The 16,435-nt window shown below is 36.0% G+C and overlaps 2 protein-coding genes across 2 annotated transcripts; both read right to left on the reverse strand.

Annotated features, from left to right (window-relative positions):
• Positions 1-864: 864 nt before the first annotated feature.
• On the reverse strand, positions 865-7,733 carry LOC111498999 (probable ATP-dependent DNA helicase CHR12). Its single transcript, XM_023150422.1, has 12 exons — positions 7,400-7,733; positions 6,868-7,024; positions 6,529-6,593; positions 6,087-6,275; positions 5,426-5,575; positions 4,543-4,938; positions 4,102-4,361; positions 3,694-3,909; positions 3,117-3,324; positions 2,881-3,028; positions 2,161-2,766; positions 865-1,914 (listed from the first exon to the last, which is right to left on the reverse strand). The coding sequence occupies exons 1-12, from the start codon at positions 7,580-7,582 to the stop codon at positions 1,205-1,207; spliced, it is 3,288 nt and encodes a 1,095-aa protein (XP_023006190.1). The 5' UTR covers positions 7,583-7,733; the 3' UTR covers positions 865-1,204.
• Positions 7,734-8,262: 529 nt separating this feature from the next.
• Positions 8,263-14,819, reverse strand: LOC111499070 (protein phosphatase 2C 70-like). The gene is made up of 13 exons (XM_023150520.1): positions 14,586-14,819; positions 13,532-13,718; positions 13,257-13,430; positions 12,980-13,155; positions 12,719-12,877; positions 11,487-11,630; positions 11,339-11,400; positions 10,749-10,884; positions 9,854-9,948; positions 9,397-9,512; positions 8,715-8,844; positions 8,576-8,630; positions 8,263-8,497 (listed from the first exon to the last, which is right to left on the reverse strand). The coding sequence occupies exons 1-13, from the start codon at positions 14,802-14,804 to the stop codon at positions 8,339-8,341; spliced, it is 1,812 nt and encodes a 603-aa protein (XP_023006288.1). The 5' UTR covers positions 14,805-14,819; the 3' UTR covers positions 8,263-8,338.
• Between the last annotated feature and the right edge of the window lie 1,616 nt (positions 14,820-16,435).

Consider the following 16,435-nt stretch of genomic DNA (forward strand, 5'->3'; position numbering starts at 1 on the left):
ACCTCTGAGGGAATGAGAAGGAGGAAATAGGCCATGGCCGAAGGAGAAATCGTCGTGCAAGAAAGGAATAGGGACGGCGGCGGAGTCTGATGCCGGAGTTGGGGAAGAGGAAGGAATTCGTTTGAGTATCCATTTCATCAACGCGGGAAATCATGAGTCAGGTCAGACATGGCCGTTATTATTATTATATTTTTAATTTTTGTTTTATGTTAAATTAGTCGTTTCCGATTCAAAATTGAAATTTAAATACATTAGATAATTTAAAAATTATAGTCATAGGGCTCCATCCCGAGCTTTCTCAGCCCTTGTCATTAGACCATTATCTATGCATGTATTTTCAGCTTGGACTCTCAAATCTTTTGCTTCTCGAATAGTGGCAAATAATGCAGCTCGCGTTGCTGGAAATACCCACTTCTAGCCCGAAAGAACCACTCACTAGCTAGCCAGACTAGTGGGACCCTATCTGAAGACATTGAAAACCATGTCTTTCAAACGTAACGTCTGTCTTCCAAGTAAAAAAGAAAAATAGGCTCGATGAGAAGAAAGATGGAGTGCGGCCTGTAGAGCACATGTAAGACACACTCAGGTTGATCACACAACCGATCTCTATCTCTCTTTAGATATCTAAAGATGTAGAAAAATGTAAAAGTAATAGTCTTATACTTTGACTTGTTTACCAGCTAGCTTTATGAGTAATATAATAAATTTGACTTGTGATTCGAGTTCTAAATGGTGTACACTAAGAGCACAGTAGTTTCTCCTTATTTCTATCATTCGTTCTTTGGAAACTCATCTTCGTCATAATCAAACTTCATATCTCGAACCAAGTTCGAGGAACCAAGTTTGAGAGCTTTAATGCAATTGTGGAAAAGTGGGAAGATTTTCTAAGCATTTCAGGTCAAAGCCTACCATTAATGAAGAGGCTTTATATAGAACAGTAGAACAGTGGACAGAGAACAGTATGCATGCATATCAATATGTCTACTACACCTACAAAACACCACAAGTTTTACAAACACATTGAATGGATGGAAGTTGGCCATTGTGCTTTAAAAGGATCACACTGTTATTCATTTCTTCTCCTTCAGAACTTCATTCAATCAGCTGATAAATCTGTAATTCCTGAGCTGAACTTGGAAGGAAGCTGAAGTAATGGCACTATTTTCCAATTTACGGGGTCTCCCTTGACGTTTCGACTCTATAATCAAGCCCATCCGTTTCCTCTTCCATTGGAGTTATGTCTAGAATCTGTGGAGCCTTGGACATAGCTCGATCGCTTCTTCTTGTGTGTTTTCCATGTTATTACGCATCGACTCCATTCGCTTCCTGATTCGGCCAAGAATTCGTGCTTTCTAATACTTACCCCCCCTTCGGACTTTTGTCTCTTTGGGGTTGGTTCTAAACCTGAATTGTCTTCGCTTGTTCCCTCGCTCGTTACAGGCACGTTATCATCATATTCTATCAGCTTATCCTCTGCCCTTGAGCTGACAATATTGCTGGTTGATACACTGCCTTCACGTGAGGGAGTCTCTCTTCTATTTGCTTTCATAGAAAGGTTTGGAATTTCTCCATTCTCCACAGCTTTCATCCACTGCAAATCACTCAGTGTATCAGCATAAACCACCTCCTTTCTTCTTCGTTTTCCAGCCACACTGAGAATTTCCAAACCCTTGTTCTTCTCTTCGTTACCGTCGGGTACCGAGTATACCCACTCAGGTACCTCGTGTTCTTCCATCAAACGAGATCTATATTTCTCCTTCTGTCTTCTTTCTTCGTCCATTTTCTCAAAAAGCCAGAATTCTTCGTCTGATCGAGCTGCAAGGCGATTGATTTCTCTCTCACTTGGCACGTCAGTGCCAAGTGCGCTTGTTCCTCTGCGCATAATCTCCTCCAACATCTCTCTTCGGTCTTGAGCTGGAAGAGACAAACGGAGGGAGAATCGAAGTGAATGGAAAACCAATAATACAAAAGCTGAAGGCAGTGTAAATAAGCCCTCAAGAAACTAAGGGTGGAAATTTGAGAGCTAAGGGAACGGAGTTCTCGAGAAAATGTCGTATATTCGAACCTCTCAAGAACAAACTAAAATAAAGGATTCAAGCACTAGTTTTGAACCAAACGGCATCATGGTATTCAAGGTTATTATATATAGAAATAACAAACCTGTTGAAGTTGTGTTGAAAAGTCCAGCTTGGATAACCTTGGCATCAATCCCCATCTTCTGTTTTGCACGCTCCAGGATAACCTCTTCAACTGATCCAACACTAACCAGGACAAACACCCTTACTTCCTTCTTTTGTCCGATACGGTGAGCTCGATCCTCTGCCTGTTGGTCCATTTGAGGATTCCAATCACTGTCAAAGATAATTACAGTATCTGCAGTCTGTAAGTTCAAACCTAAACCACCGGCCCGAGTACTCAAGAGAAACATGAAGAACGGTGAGTCTGGAGCATTAAATTGCTTCACTAGAGACCCTCTTTCTTCAGTTTTTGTCGAACCATCAAGTCGAAGATATCTAAACTCATGGAGTTGAAGATAAATTTCAAGAACGTCCATAAGACGAGTCATTTGTGAGAAAAGCAGGACTCTATGCCCAGTTCTATGTAGCTTCGGGAGCAGACGATCGAGTAGTTCAAATTTCCCAGAAGCTCTGACGATCTCCTCCTTGCGCCAAATATTATAATCTCCCAAAACAAAAAGATATGGATGATTACAACACTTCCTCAGCTGCATCGTTAAATTTTGTAGGGACTTCGATTTGCCAGAACCTGCCAAGCAAATAGCTGTTAACTAATGCAGTAAAAGAATTTAAGGTAAATAAGTTCAGATGGACAACAAGAGATTCAAACCAAAATATATAGCAAGTTTCATGTACAGCATACCCGTGTCAACTCTGCCAATAGAAGTTACTTGTTGATAATATACTTTCTGCCATTCTGACATATCACATTTTAGTATGACTTGTGACTTTTCAGGTAGATACTTTTCAACCTCGTCCTTTTTTCGCCTCAATATGAATGGCCTAATAACCTAAAGAGAAATATATTAGAAAGGCAGACGAAAAAAAGAAAAAGAAAATATTAACTCAAGTGTGGAGGAGCGAATAGACAATGCCCACATGATGCAGACGGCGAATGATCAATAGCTCTTCTTCATCTGTCAGTGTAACATCACTCCGATCTGCAAATGGTGCATTGAACCACTCCTGGAAATTCTGGACAGAATTAAATATATGCGGCAGGAGAAAATTAAGCAGGGACCATAATTCCTGCAAACTGTTCTGGATAGGTGTACCAGTTAAAAGAAGTCTCCGTTTGATCTGGTAGCTGCAAACAAGGAAATGTTTCAAATATGTAAAGCTCCGAACTCTGAATTTTAATGCATAATGGATAAAGATTTGAAGGAGCATTAAGGCATGATTTTGAGAAAAGTAGCTGCAAAGGAAATGTTTCAAATACATAAAACTCCAATTTCTATTTTAATACGTGAAGGGTAAAGATTTAACATTAAGGCCCGATTTTGAGAAAAGTATCTCCTACAGTTAAAAACGAACTAACTTGACAAGCTCTCTCAGAAAAAAGTGTATATCAGAGAGAGAAAAAAAGACATATGTTACTTGAATATATTGTAAGCTCAGATACGAAATAGTATTTGAAACTACGAGAAAAAAGGCATCTCAGGAATTAGTATCATACCCTGCAAGTGTTTGTGCAAGAGCACAATCACGATTTTTCAGCCGATGGCCTTCATCAACAATCATATAATACCAGTGTATTTTCTTCAAAAATGATTTATCTCTCATAATGAGATCATAATGTGTAATCAAGACACTAAATTTTCCTTCACTCAATAGCTCCTCCTTTATAGCCTTTCTCTCCTCCTGACGTCCATCGTAAAGAACAGCAGCGATACTGGATAAGAAACAAAAACAAGAACGATTCCAATGTGAGTCTTTTCTGAATATATACACGTGCATATCTCTAGGATAAGAATTTGTCATTCCAATCTGATTATTGCATATTTAACAACTACAAAGACAGATACGTAAAGCGGAGAGAATGAAAAGAATGTGCTAGGGAACTGAGGGCAATGTTCTTCCGTACCTTGGGGCCCATGTTGTAAATTCATGAATCCAGTTTGGAAGTACTGCCTTGGGAGCAACTATTAAATGAGGTCCAGTCACATCCTTGTATTCCATGAGGTAAGCAATCAATGAGATTGTTTGTATTGTTTTTCCCAGTCCCATTTCATCAGCCAATATTCCATTTAAATTGTTATTGAATAATGAAAGCATCCACTGAAGTCCTTCTATTTGGTAGGGCCTCAATTCTCCTCCTTGTAGCATGGAAGGCTGCTCGGTGACCTGTAAATTGAATTTTTAATCAGACTTCCCGGTTCGTAGAATGTTTTAACAGTTCAGTACATGCAGAATTATAGTCATTTGATTCTAAGTTCTTATAAAACTCTTTGGAAATAAGTATAGACCAGAGAAATTGGATTCAACTTTGAAAAAGCAATGCAATACATATGAAGTTCTTTGGTACCTTTTCCTGAATTGCATGAATGGCAGAGTTATATTGTCGCTGTCCTTCAAGCAAATCACCACTTTCATAATTGCGGTCAGAATCAGTGGCATCTAAATCTTCATCCATGAGTAGTTCTTGAGGGGTTGCATTCTTTGAAGAATCCAATTCCTGTAAATCAACATCAGATTCATCCAGGGTCTCAATGCCATCAGAGAGTTTAGAATCTTTCTGTCTTTGAACAGCAGCACCCAAGTTAACAAGCAGTTTGTTTGTTTCTTCAAGAAGTGTTGTTAATCGTTCATTCTTGCTCTCCTTAACCAATCTCATGTAAGCTTCTTGATCATCTGCCTTTAGTGCTTGGAACCTCAGTTTTTCTGCCCTTGTAGCACGTTGTCTTTGTCTTCCATGCCATGCCTGTCCAAATATCACGCGATAAATTATTTTTCAAGGGGCAAGGTAATTGGAAGAATGTAGACCTAACAAATTTTCTAAATCATTCATAATTTCTTTTCACTCCAAGAACAGAAAACGGTATCGCTAAGCTTCCATAATTCTAAACTGATAGAAGTAGAACTGAAGTATTAGTTTATTGAAAAGAATGAGTTACAAAAATCTCGAGCATTGGTGAAGTTTGGCTTCCTTTTTCTACAATGTACACCCTGCCTTCTTCTCAGCTTACTCCATCTACCGATAACAGCCACTCATTGTAAGTGCACAACAAGCTCAGTTCATTGTCCTAACCCCTAACTAGCCAGCCAACCATAACTATCCCTCCCTTCTAGCATAAGTAAAATACTCCACAGTCAATTTGTATCAGAATTTAAAGCACAGTTCCTAATAGAAAAATCTCCTCCTTGCAAAATCAAAATTAAGAAAAGGACAGAAATTAAGTAGGCAATACCTGAACTCCGTCATTTCTCTGTTTCCGACGTTTTACAGAAGCTTGAATTTGTAAATGGAATTCACGAACAGCATTTAGTATCTCAGCAAAAAACTTTCTTTTCCTAGTTTCGATTTGGTTTTTCTCCTCCTCTTCTAACCTTGATGTCCTCTGCAAAAACAGGTTTCTTCTACTTTAATAGTATACAACAAGCAATTTCATTAGAGATTATATATCTTTTCCTTTTTCTTACACAAAATCATATCTTTCATAATAGTTTCTTGAGCTAACACTTTTAAATAATCCTCAAAGTTCGCAAGAGCACCTGTTGGAGATTTGTTTTTTTTTTTTTTTTTTTTGGGTGGATAAGAAGTGATATTTCATAAGAACAAATATGGACAGGTGATAGAAAAGGGCATCAACCCAAGGTCATATGGTCACAAAAATTCTTCAAGTTGGCATTCTTCAAAGAAGCCCTATACTGAATCCTAAATTTCACATCCCTTCAAGTTGGATACGCCTTTTTAATTGTCTTTTGATAGCCAAGAATTAACCAGTAGAGTAACTGTTCTGTTCAAATAACAATCTAATAATATGATTTGTGAATCTCACACAGTGCATGGAGTCAAATATTCAGTGGAACATGAAAGGAAAACAGAAATGATCATCAGAGGAAAATAACCTCAGCATCCCGCTTCTTTCGCAGTTGATCATCAGCTTCAATGGCAAAAGCATCTCCTACACCATATGGTGGACGGTGCAATCGCATCATGCCCCAATCAAATAATTGTTTGTCTGGGTATGCACAAGTTGCTTGAAGCCAGTACTCTGAACTCACATCAGATCGTACCTTTTTTTGCAAATCTAGTAACTGCCATGAAATGGCTATCATCAATCAGTATCAAAAGAAAATGTGTACAGGCACATCTATTTATCATCATCAACAGAATGTCAATACTCAAGCTATGCAACATTTAATAGCCAATATGGAAACTTTCTGTTCTAGTATTTAAGCAAAATTTTAAGAAAATAACTTTTAAAAAAATTTAACACTAAACGAAGATGAATCAACATTTTATAAACAATCAAAACAAATGTGAAGAATATTTCTATAGCAAGATTACCTTTAATCCATACAGTTCAAGCAAGCACTTCGTCTGTAGGTCTTCCCCTCTACTTGAAGGTAATTCTGGTTCAAGATTTTAAACGAATAAGTAACAATCAATGAGCTATTTATGAACCCTTAACCAAATGCAAACGTATAAAGACAGCGCTCAGCACCAAAAAAGAGTAATTTGGGAGTAGCATATAGCAGTACAAGTCATATCCGCTAATGCAGCACAACACATGGTTTTTTTTACTCAAGTCATAATTAACATTACGCTATTTTCTCGGTAATGAGAGCAATGACCAACAGAACAGAGCAAAAAGAAAAGTTCAATATCTCAAATTAACCCAATCACCTTCTAGATCATTCAACCGCCATTGTATTTGACCTCGATAACGTTCTTCTCTCAATTGTTCCAACCCAGAACCAGATTCAAAATTTGAACGTTGCTTAGCCAAAGCATCTCCAAGGTCACTCAATAGATCTTCTTGAACAGAATCTCCAAGCTCATCCTGTACCAGGAACAAGAAGACAAGATTCAAAACGCTGTAGCACAACTCCACACACAGAAATGTGTTTCTACATTAGTTCTAGAAGAACCTAGATCGTCACCTTCCTATAAATTAGCAACATTAGCTCAACCAAGATCTATTTAAACATTGTTTTTATAAAAAAAATCCAAAACTTCACAATTACCATCCAGCATCGATTAAGCCACCACACAAAACTAACAATAGCCAACAAATAAGTTTAAAAAATGTAGAAAACGGAAGCAGAACTAAAATTACAAATCACCAGAACTCCAGAAAAAAATCCAACAAAGCAGAGAAAACCCTAAAGCAAGAGGCGGAGAACTACAGAAGCAAAAGGGAATCGAGAATCAATACCGAATCACTGAGAGTAGCGGGATCTTGATCCTGAGGAGCGGAATAAATGGAAGAAACAGTTTCAAAGAGGTCGGGAGGAAGAGGGAGATTCCGGGAGAGTAAATTGAGAGCAGAGATGAGGGATCTGGTGGAGTGAAGGTGGTCGAGAGGAGGGAGGTCGGTGTCGAAATGCGCCATATTCATGGCGGGAGAGAACGAAGAAGAAGGGGATATTTATATTTCACGCCTAATTTGAAGAATTAAAATTGAATTTTTTTTAGAAAATTAAATTAAAATCCTTTTTTTCCGCCTTCTTCCATCTTCTGTGTGTTCTTTGCCGGGCGCCTCGCCTCCTTCCGCAACTCCCCTCTTCCGTAACCAAAAAGGCCTCTTCCTGCTATTTGAAATGTCGATAATACCCTTCAAATATCCAACCATTTTCCATTTTTATTTTTTAATTTTATTTTATCTATTTTAATTCACATACTTTCGATATCTATTTTTTATTCAAATACTTTTATAAAAATTTCAAAAACATTAAAACCCGATATTTATTGTAATCTCGAACACACTCCTAAATTTAAAAAGTTGTTGGTATTTATGTGTATAAGATGGTTCATAAAAAGCTCGAGTATACAATATTTACTTAGTGATACATGCCTACGATGATGCATGTCACGAATTTAAAAACAAATTTTCTTTATTTTGATCCTATTTGAATTGATTTTTTTATTTTTAACGGATTAATTGAAATTTCTATTCTCTCATTATCTAATACATATATATTAAACTTATATTAATAATTTATTTTCAGACATTAAGTACAATAATATGTGAAATTAATATATATTCTCGATAATATAAAGTAAAAAAAAAAAAAAAAAGAATTTAAAAAAATGATGGATTTGACATAACCATTACTACAACAGTGGCATAACATCTGTAATACATAATTAATTATTATGGTTCAACTTTACAAGTGATTCTATGAGAAACCTCAAAATCTAAGAAAATTATGGATGTATTATCTTTTGTACGCAGTGTTCTAGCCTCCCCCAACAAAAAATTGGCGACCTTCTCCGCTGAGTTTTCTGCACCTCTGGAGTATCTCTCCCTGGCCTGTGTAGCAGCAGCAGCACCAATTTACAGTCACAATCAAGACACATTTCCAGAACAAAGGGGAAAGAAGAATGGTACCTGATGCACCAGCTGGATTGCCTTCTTCATGCTAATCACATCCCAAAAGCCATCGCTGTGATTATTGCAGAATCATGAGTTAAATTTGAGATTTAATATGAGCAGAAAGAGGTCGAGGATGATCGAAAGTAAAAATCACCTTGCCATCACTGCAAAAGCTTTGCTTCCTTCATCTATATGGACAACTTCACTGATAAAAGGTTCGGAACTGAAACGAGGGTCTTGTTGTTTAAGGAACTTGTCACCAAGCATCCTTGCAAGGTTCAAGCCTGAGTCACGGAGGCAATATGTGTGAATGATTTAGGTATATTTTAAGAAAAGGATTTAGATATTTTAGGAATAAATTCTACTCATTGCCCATTTCCCAAAACACTAACGAAATCGTGGTTTCCAGAAGAATGTTAACTTCTATAATCCATAGGGTGAAGCAAAGAGCGGTTCGGTCAGAAGCATCTACCCCGCACTCAATCCAATAAGCAAGCACATAAGCAAGACGAATCTCCTTCTCTTTCAGTATTCAAAGATTACGCAATCAGGGCTAAAGCACATGCATATAGAGAGGAGCAAAAGACAGATATACCAATTAGCCTCGTAGCCTCTACTATAAACACCCCTCTACCCTACCCTACCAAGGTTTTCATTCTAAGAAATATCAAGTAACAAAGTGTAGTAGTATTCTACTGAGTCTTGTAATCTCTTCTCGGTTGGTGTTAATAAAGAGGCGATTGTTTCCCCACGGAGAATTTGTGTTGTAGTGTGAGAAACATGGCTAACATTCAAAAATAACTAATTGGTAATGTGAAGGACGAATTTTCCGTTACCACATAAACGTGTCTCCCCGTCTTTCAATGGTTCTCCTGCTTGTTCTATTCGTTGTCTTTCTGAAATGCTAGTTATTCTGTGATCTTCTGTCATCTTCATCCGCTTCCCATGAACACTGAGATAAAAGTACAAGACAGCAACAATAGGTAAAGAAAACATTATCCAGGAATGGTCAAAAACTAACTTTTTTCCTTTTGTTTTGAATGAAGTGGTCAAGAGCTCATTGGAACTGCATTTCTGCTAAAAGAAATCACAATAATGCGAGCCATAATCTTCTACCTCACAACAGAAGCAACTTAAGATCCTTTCAAGTACCTATAAGATGTCCTCTTAAGATCCTTCATTGTTCGTTTTTTTTTTTTTTTTTGGCATACAAATGACTGCCTCCCGATTCAATGGATACTCGCATTCTGATAACCCAATAATAAGTAAACAAATAAAATTATAAACACATACTTCAGAACACAAGCAGAGTCCCCAACATTCGCACATTGCACAAAGTAATTTTCATCACGATCAGTCCATACTAAAAGCACCGTGGCAGTACAACCCTGGGAAGAAAATGATTAGAGCCATTAATACTAAAACATTTATTGCCAACAACGATACTAACAAAGTTCAAATATATATATAGCAAATAAAATTTCATTTCTCACATAAATTCATCATATTAACACAAAATTATTTTTCAATAGCTTTATTTTGAACGACGACTTCTTGTCATGTACGGGTAGAAAATCCTTTAAAAGGGCATTGCTGCAGACAACAACGATACTAACAAAGTTTTTTAGTAACCCATTTATGCATACAGAGAGAGATTCTATTTCTAATATATATATATATTATTCATAAAATTTCACTTCACATAAACTCATCATATTACACAAAATTACATTTAACTAGCATTAGTTCAAACGATGTACACTTGTCATGTACAGATAGATACTAATAATAACCCCTTTGTGCATACAGAGAAAGAGATTCTATTTCTAATAAAAATATATATATCATTCATAAAATTCCATTTATCACATAAATTCATCATATTACATAAAAATTTTAAATAGCATTAGTTCGAACGATGTATTCTTGTCATGTACAGGTAGAAAATCCTTGAAAAGGGCATTGCTGCAGTGTCTAGGCACCCTGTGTCATGCTTCTTTGATAAACAATATTTGGGATAAGAATAAAAAACTTATGACAAAATAAATATTGCTGCAGTGTCTGTGCACCCTGCGTCATGCTTCTATTGATAAAACAATATTTGGGACAAGAATAAAGAACTAAAGAGAAAATACATATTTAGCTCTGAAATACTAAAAATAAATTCATCAAGGGAAAGTGAAGAAACCTCATAATAGTGATTCATGCAAGCTTCAGTCTGAGAAAATGCTTCTCTAAGAACATCTGAAGCATCACGAAGGGATACTACCCTCTCCCTTCTCAGTGGATCAGATAGAATTGTGGCAACCTTCGCAGGAAGAATCCTAGAAAGTGGAAATATTATCAATTAGTATTGTAGCGAGTAAAAGTCATCACTCGAGTCTATCTGTCATGGAACTTAACAGGAAACTATGACAGGTCTTCAAATATATGAGCGCAATTCTTCCCATAAAAAGTCAAACAGCACAGAAACTATGACGCCATACTGTCTCCATGTACAAAATTCAAATTCCAGAAGACTTTTACATTTACTTCTGTGACTCGTCAATTTTACATTTCCATAAAATGCGCCCTTGGTAGAAACATTCTGAGAACAATTTGAAAAAAAATCATTACGTTTTCTATCTAAGAATATATCATAAATGCCTTACTGAAGTTTCTGGAAAGTCTCCCAAGATTTCTGGCATTTAAATGTTAAATATCTTCATGTTTCTTTTAGGTTGATCACAAAAGTAACAGTTATAAGCAACAACACTGAAGTTGAAAACAGATACTAACTCGCTAGCAGATTTGGCAGCCCCTACTCCACTATGTCCATCGCAGATACCAAAGAGTCCAAACTGCCAGATAAATGTCCACGCAAGTTAAGCTGTTTTGGCATGCATGTTGTAAACTAAAAAAATACACAAATTGCCAGCACCAAAACCTGATCAACCCCAGCAAGAGGCCATTGATAATAGCAAACATCTTCCATGGCATGCTTTTTTCCACCTCGACGTAAAGCCATTGGATCTGAAGCCAAACCAACTCCAAAGGGAATATGATTCTCAATCTGAGAAGTAATATGAACCTGCCAAATAGATAAAATATTAAAGCTAAGTCCTAAACCATGCTGAAACTCTCAACCCGAAAAAAAGTTGAATGCTTTTAAGTTAATGATATAAGCCACAAACAAAGATCACTTGGTAGTAACCTCACAGATATAAAAATGAAAACTCTATGCTTTTCGGTAAATCAAGGTTAAAAGGCCAAAATCAAAATCTCCTACCAACTGAAATACAATGGAACCAATTTAAGGAATCAACAAAGAAAAGCCCAGGGAATTATGAAAAGTCCCTTCAGTTGGTGTTAATCAAGGCAGAATTGTCATTATCAAAACAAAAAAAAAATAATAATCATAATGAGCTCGACAGGGAGACTATTAAGTCTATGATGCCCAAATATCCATACATTTCCTATAAATATCTTTAAACATTCTGAAATTCATTTCCACCTGAAACCTCCTGGCTATCCCATTAGTAGCATTTTCCTATAAACGTTTGAGGGGATGACCTACAAGAAGTTTCTAAAGAGCAGAAGAAATTTGGCGAGAAAAGCACCAAACCATATTGAGATCTCGCAGGAGTTATCCATAACATTTAAGTAAGAGTAATAGTGAAGCAAAAGATTGTTTCCAGTATCCTCTTTCCTTTTGCAAATAAAACTGTCATCTAGGGGGGAAATGTAGTATAGATGCCTTTCTTAGCTCTGATGTAATCAAAATAATTAAAAGTCAAACGCATGTACAAATGGTCCTGGAAAAGAGCTCCACACGCTCAATGAAAAAAATATTAATCTCTTCAGACTTTTTATAGAAACGGATAAGAAAATTTTCACAAATAATCAAAAGTTCATACTCGAGCATAAATACTACTATAATGGCATTTTCCTTCTATAAGCAGGATTGTGTTTCCCTATGTGTATCTCAACTAATGTTACATGACTTTACAACATTAGGTGTTGAGAAACTTGTAATATTTAAAAAGGCGACTTCACGGTTTGAACCCGTGACCTCAAAAACATCCTTACAGCTTTCTACTCTGAGCCAACCCATGATGATTACAGCTATAATGAGAAATTACTATATTAAGTAACAAATACAGGGGCAAGTCAACTTACATACACTTTGGAGGTTGTACCAAGAGTTATAACATCTCCACTCACAAGCTCAATTGGATCACCCCAATGTCTACTTCCAGAATCAGGATTGTTGATAGGTTGAGAATTTAATAAAGTCCCATTTAAGCTACCCAAGTCCACAAGCTCCCATTTCATATTCTGCATACCATAATAGTGTTGTAATAAGCAGAACACACATGAGTAAAGACAAACTTAAATGTAGATTGTCATTAGGCGATGAACCACTATTGGAATATTTACATTTAGATTCCATTTTATCAAGGCGTGCTTCCCTGAGACTTCAGAATCCTTCAGCTGTAAATCACTAGGTGGTACTCTTCCAAGAGTCAACGGAAGCCTAGACGTGTCTGCAGAATGTATTGAATAACGCACCCCACGAGAAGGACCGGAGGCAACCTCCAAAGTGAGGTAACTTCCTGCACTTCTAACAGAAGGATATGAAGGTATGTTTTACATACTCGCAAACATTGCATTTAAAAATAGCCTCACTGAATAAATGAATGAGATGAAAAATTACTTTCATGTGAGGCATCTTGACTTGAAATTTCGTGGAGTTGATCACATTCTGGGCTCAATTTTGAATGCTTTTGAATTTCTGGAATCTGGTTTGCGAAGTAAGTTCGTTTAAGTGTTTGACCAACTGAAATAACTTCTAAATGATCGGGAACTACATCTGGAACCGGTCTATCAACTGAGAGAAATGAATACATTATCCAAAAAAAATGAGGAATCAATAAACCATATACAATGAGAAAGATGCTCAAAGGACATTGACACAGCAGCGTCAAATACCCTGACTTAAATGGGGCGATGAAGATGGCGATCTTTGTTTATGAATCAGCCCGTGCAATCTTGGGGACCGAAAATGTCCATCAGTTTGGAGTGCACCCTCCAAATCATAATCTCTAGGAAGCTCATTGGTTTGGCTTTGAGCGTCATCCGCAGCATCAGAGACAAGGGGTCTCTCAAGGTCAGGAACCTGAAAGAAAACATAGGAGGTTGCAACATGTAAGGAAAATCAAGAAGATGGTATCCTTGTGATCAATAATATAACTAAATATATGACTCTAGCAACCACGATTGCATGATATCCATATCATTTCTTATATCTTTTACAAATTTTTGAAGGCTTGAACATATAGTGTTTTAATATATATATATATATATATATATATCAAAATCACACCGAAAAAATGCCAAATAATGAGGGTAAATCAAGTCAACCAAAGCATGTTGTCATTAATTATCATTACGTTGCTTGAAGGCACACAGGCTGGTTACGGTGACCACAGTTTTAAAAAATCATATTTTAGAGAGCAGAATCCGGCTATTAGGACGCGAAGGAAGGAGCTCATTAAGGGAAGCCACATGCACAGAGCCATTAGCCATACACAACAGAAGAACCATAAATCGTTTTCAAACAATAGATTCCAAGTGCTCACTCCAACATTTTCCAGATGAAGATCACCGTTCTAGCAGAATCCAGAAGAGATATAATTACAAAACAAAAGCCCACGGATGAAAATCTTCGAGCCAAACTATCAACACCCATCAATTCAAAATCAACCCCCATCACGGAAACGAACTCATCAAGCCAAAAAGAAAAAAAGAGCCAAAAATCATCCAAATAACCCCCAACAGCTTGATCACATAATAACCCAACTCAAAAAAACCACTAAAAACTCCATCAATCAAACAACATTTGCCAAACCAGACGCAAAAAGAATTCAAATTCTACAACCTAAACGAAATCGATCGGCGCCGTTACACAAATCAAGCTAAGGGAAAGGAACAAGAGAAACGTAGAAAACGAGAATAGAGAGAAAAATGATAGCAGGGAGGGAACCTTGATGGTGCGAGAACGAGAGAAGGAAAAGAAGCGCCATGGCTTGCAGGCAATGAGAAGGAGGAGGAGGAGGAGGAGAAGCAACATAAGGAGAAGGAGGACGACAATGCTCCCCGGAATCGCCATCGTCATCGCTCTCTCTCCCCTGTGAGAGAACAGATTTGCCTGTCCTTGGAGTTTTCGCGAGAAGGCCGCTTTGAAATGGTCGCACTCCCACATCGCTCTAAATCAAATTTCCCATTCCTTTCTTTGGCAAATTAATTAAAAACCTAAAAATATAATTTTTTTAATTTAGTTTTTATTTCTCCCTATTTTCCAAATTTTTATACATTTATTCTCCAATAATTCTTTATTAATCATTTTAATTTGTTTTAACTAATTACATTTCAATTAATTAACACAAAATTAACTGAGCTAAATTGAAAACAAACTCGAAAATCAGGTATAAAAATGTAAAATATTAAAATTTAGGGACTAAAAGAAAAATATACTAAATTTTAGGGACAACGAGACATTCGTCCTCTAATTTTTAAACCACGTGTTTTAATGTCATTTTAGCCCTTCAACTTTTAAAACTCTTAAAAATATTTTTTTTGGTTCTCACCACACAAAAATATTATGTTTTTATTTACGAATTTTCAAAATTACGATTTTAGCCCTTAAACTTTCAAACTCCGACCACTTTAGTCAACAACGGGACAATATTCGCACTTTTAAAGGCAGCGGACTAGCGATTGTGCGGCACTCACTTTCCAATGACAAGTGAGCTAAGCCAATTTGTACTTGCGTCGCCTACGGCCAAGCGACGTATGATCGAGCCTCTAGCCTCGGTTTTAAAAGAAGGTTTTGGAAAACGAGGGTAGAGAGAGATTTTAGAAAGAGAGATTTTTGAAAGAGACGTTATATAAGCAAGCAAGAGAGAGATAACAACGACTTAACATATATAACCTTGGGTAGGGAGAAGGTCTCTAACTTATTTGCTTGAGTCATTCCTTGGTTAAAATTAAAATTTAAAAACATTTTTAAAAATTTAATAACTAAAATAATTGAAATTTTATGATTTAACCCGAATTTATAATAATTATAAATTATACATTAAATTAATCTCATGATTTATGATATTTATTTATTTTAATATATATATATATATATATATTAAAAATGTTAAAAAAAAAAAACTTGATTTAATGGAGCGTTACAAATATGATCGTGCCAGGTCGTGACAGCTGGTCCCCACAATCCATTATATACGGACCGTGATTCACGGAAGTCATAAGCGAGCCGATAAATCGGGCCTGACGATTATGATACAATTCTGGGCCACAATAGGTTATTGGGCCACTATTAACAACCTAATGGGCCTGTTAAATACGTGTTAATCCAACTAATCTCAATTTATTATTAATTTAAAAAATTAACACCTTCGAATATAATTTTTATCTTAATTCAACCGAACCAACCCCATAAACCGCGGATAAAATAGCAATAATAATATCAATAATAATAAAAGAATTAAATCCACATTTTTCATTTACTTCCAAATAAAAATATTAAATCAACATTTAAAAAAAACAAAAAAATCAAATTTCCATTATTTTTTTTAAATGATTCCACCTTATTTTTCTCACATAAATAATAAATATAAATTCTATGCTAATTGAAATAAAATTAAATATGAATATTTTAAAATAAAAAAATAAAAAAAATACCTGGTTGGTAGTAGGATGGGAATTAAGGTCTTGAACTTGAACCATTGTTTAAATATTTTTTGAAATGATATAAAAATTTTATATATTTTAAGTGAAGAATAAAAATTGTTAGAAATATAATATAGTTACCAAAAATGGAAA

Source organism: Cucurbita maxima, unplaced genomic scaffold (assembly GCF_002738345.1).
Source record: "Cucurbita maxima cultivar Rimu unplaced genomic scaffold, Cmax_1.0 Cma_Scf00026, whole genome shotgun sequence".
NCBI classification, from domain to species: domain Eukaryota; kingdom Viridiplantae; phylum Streptophyta; class Magnoliopsida; order Cucurbitales; family Cucurbitaceae; genus Cucurbita; species Cucurbita maxima.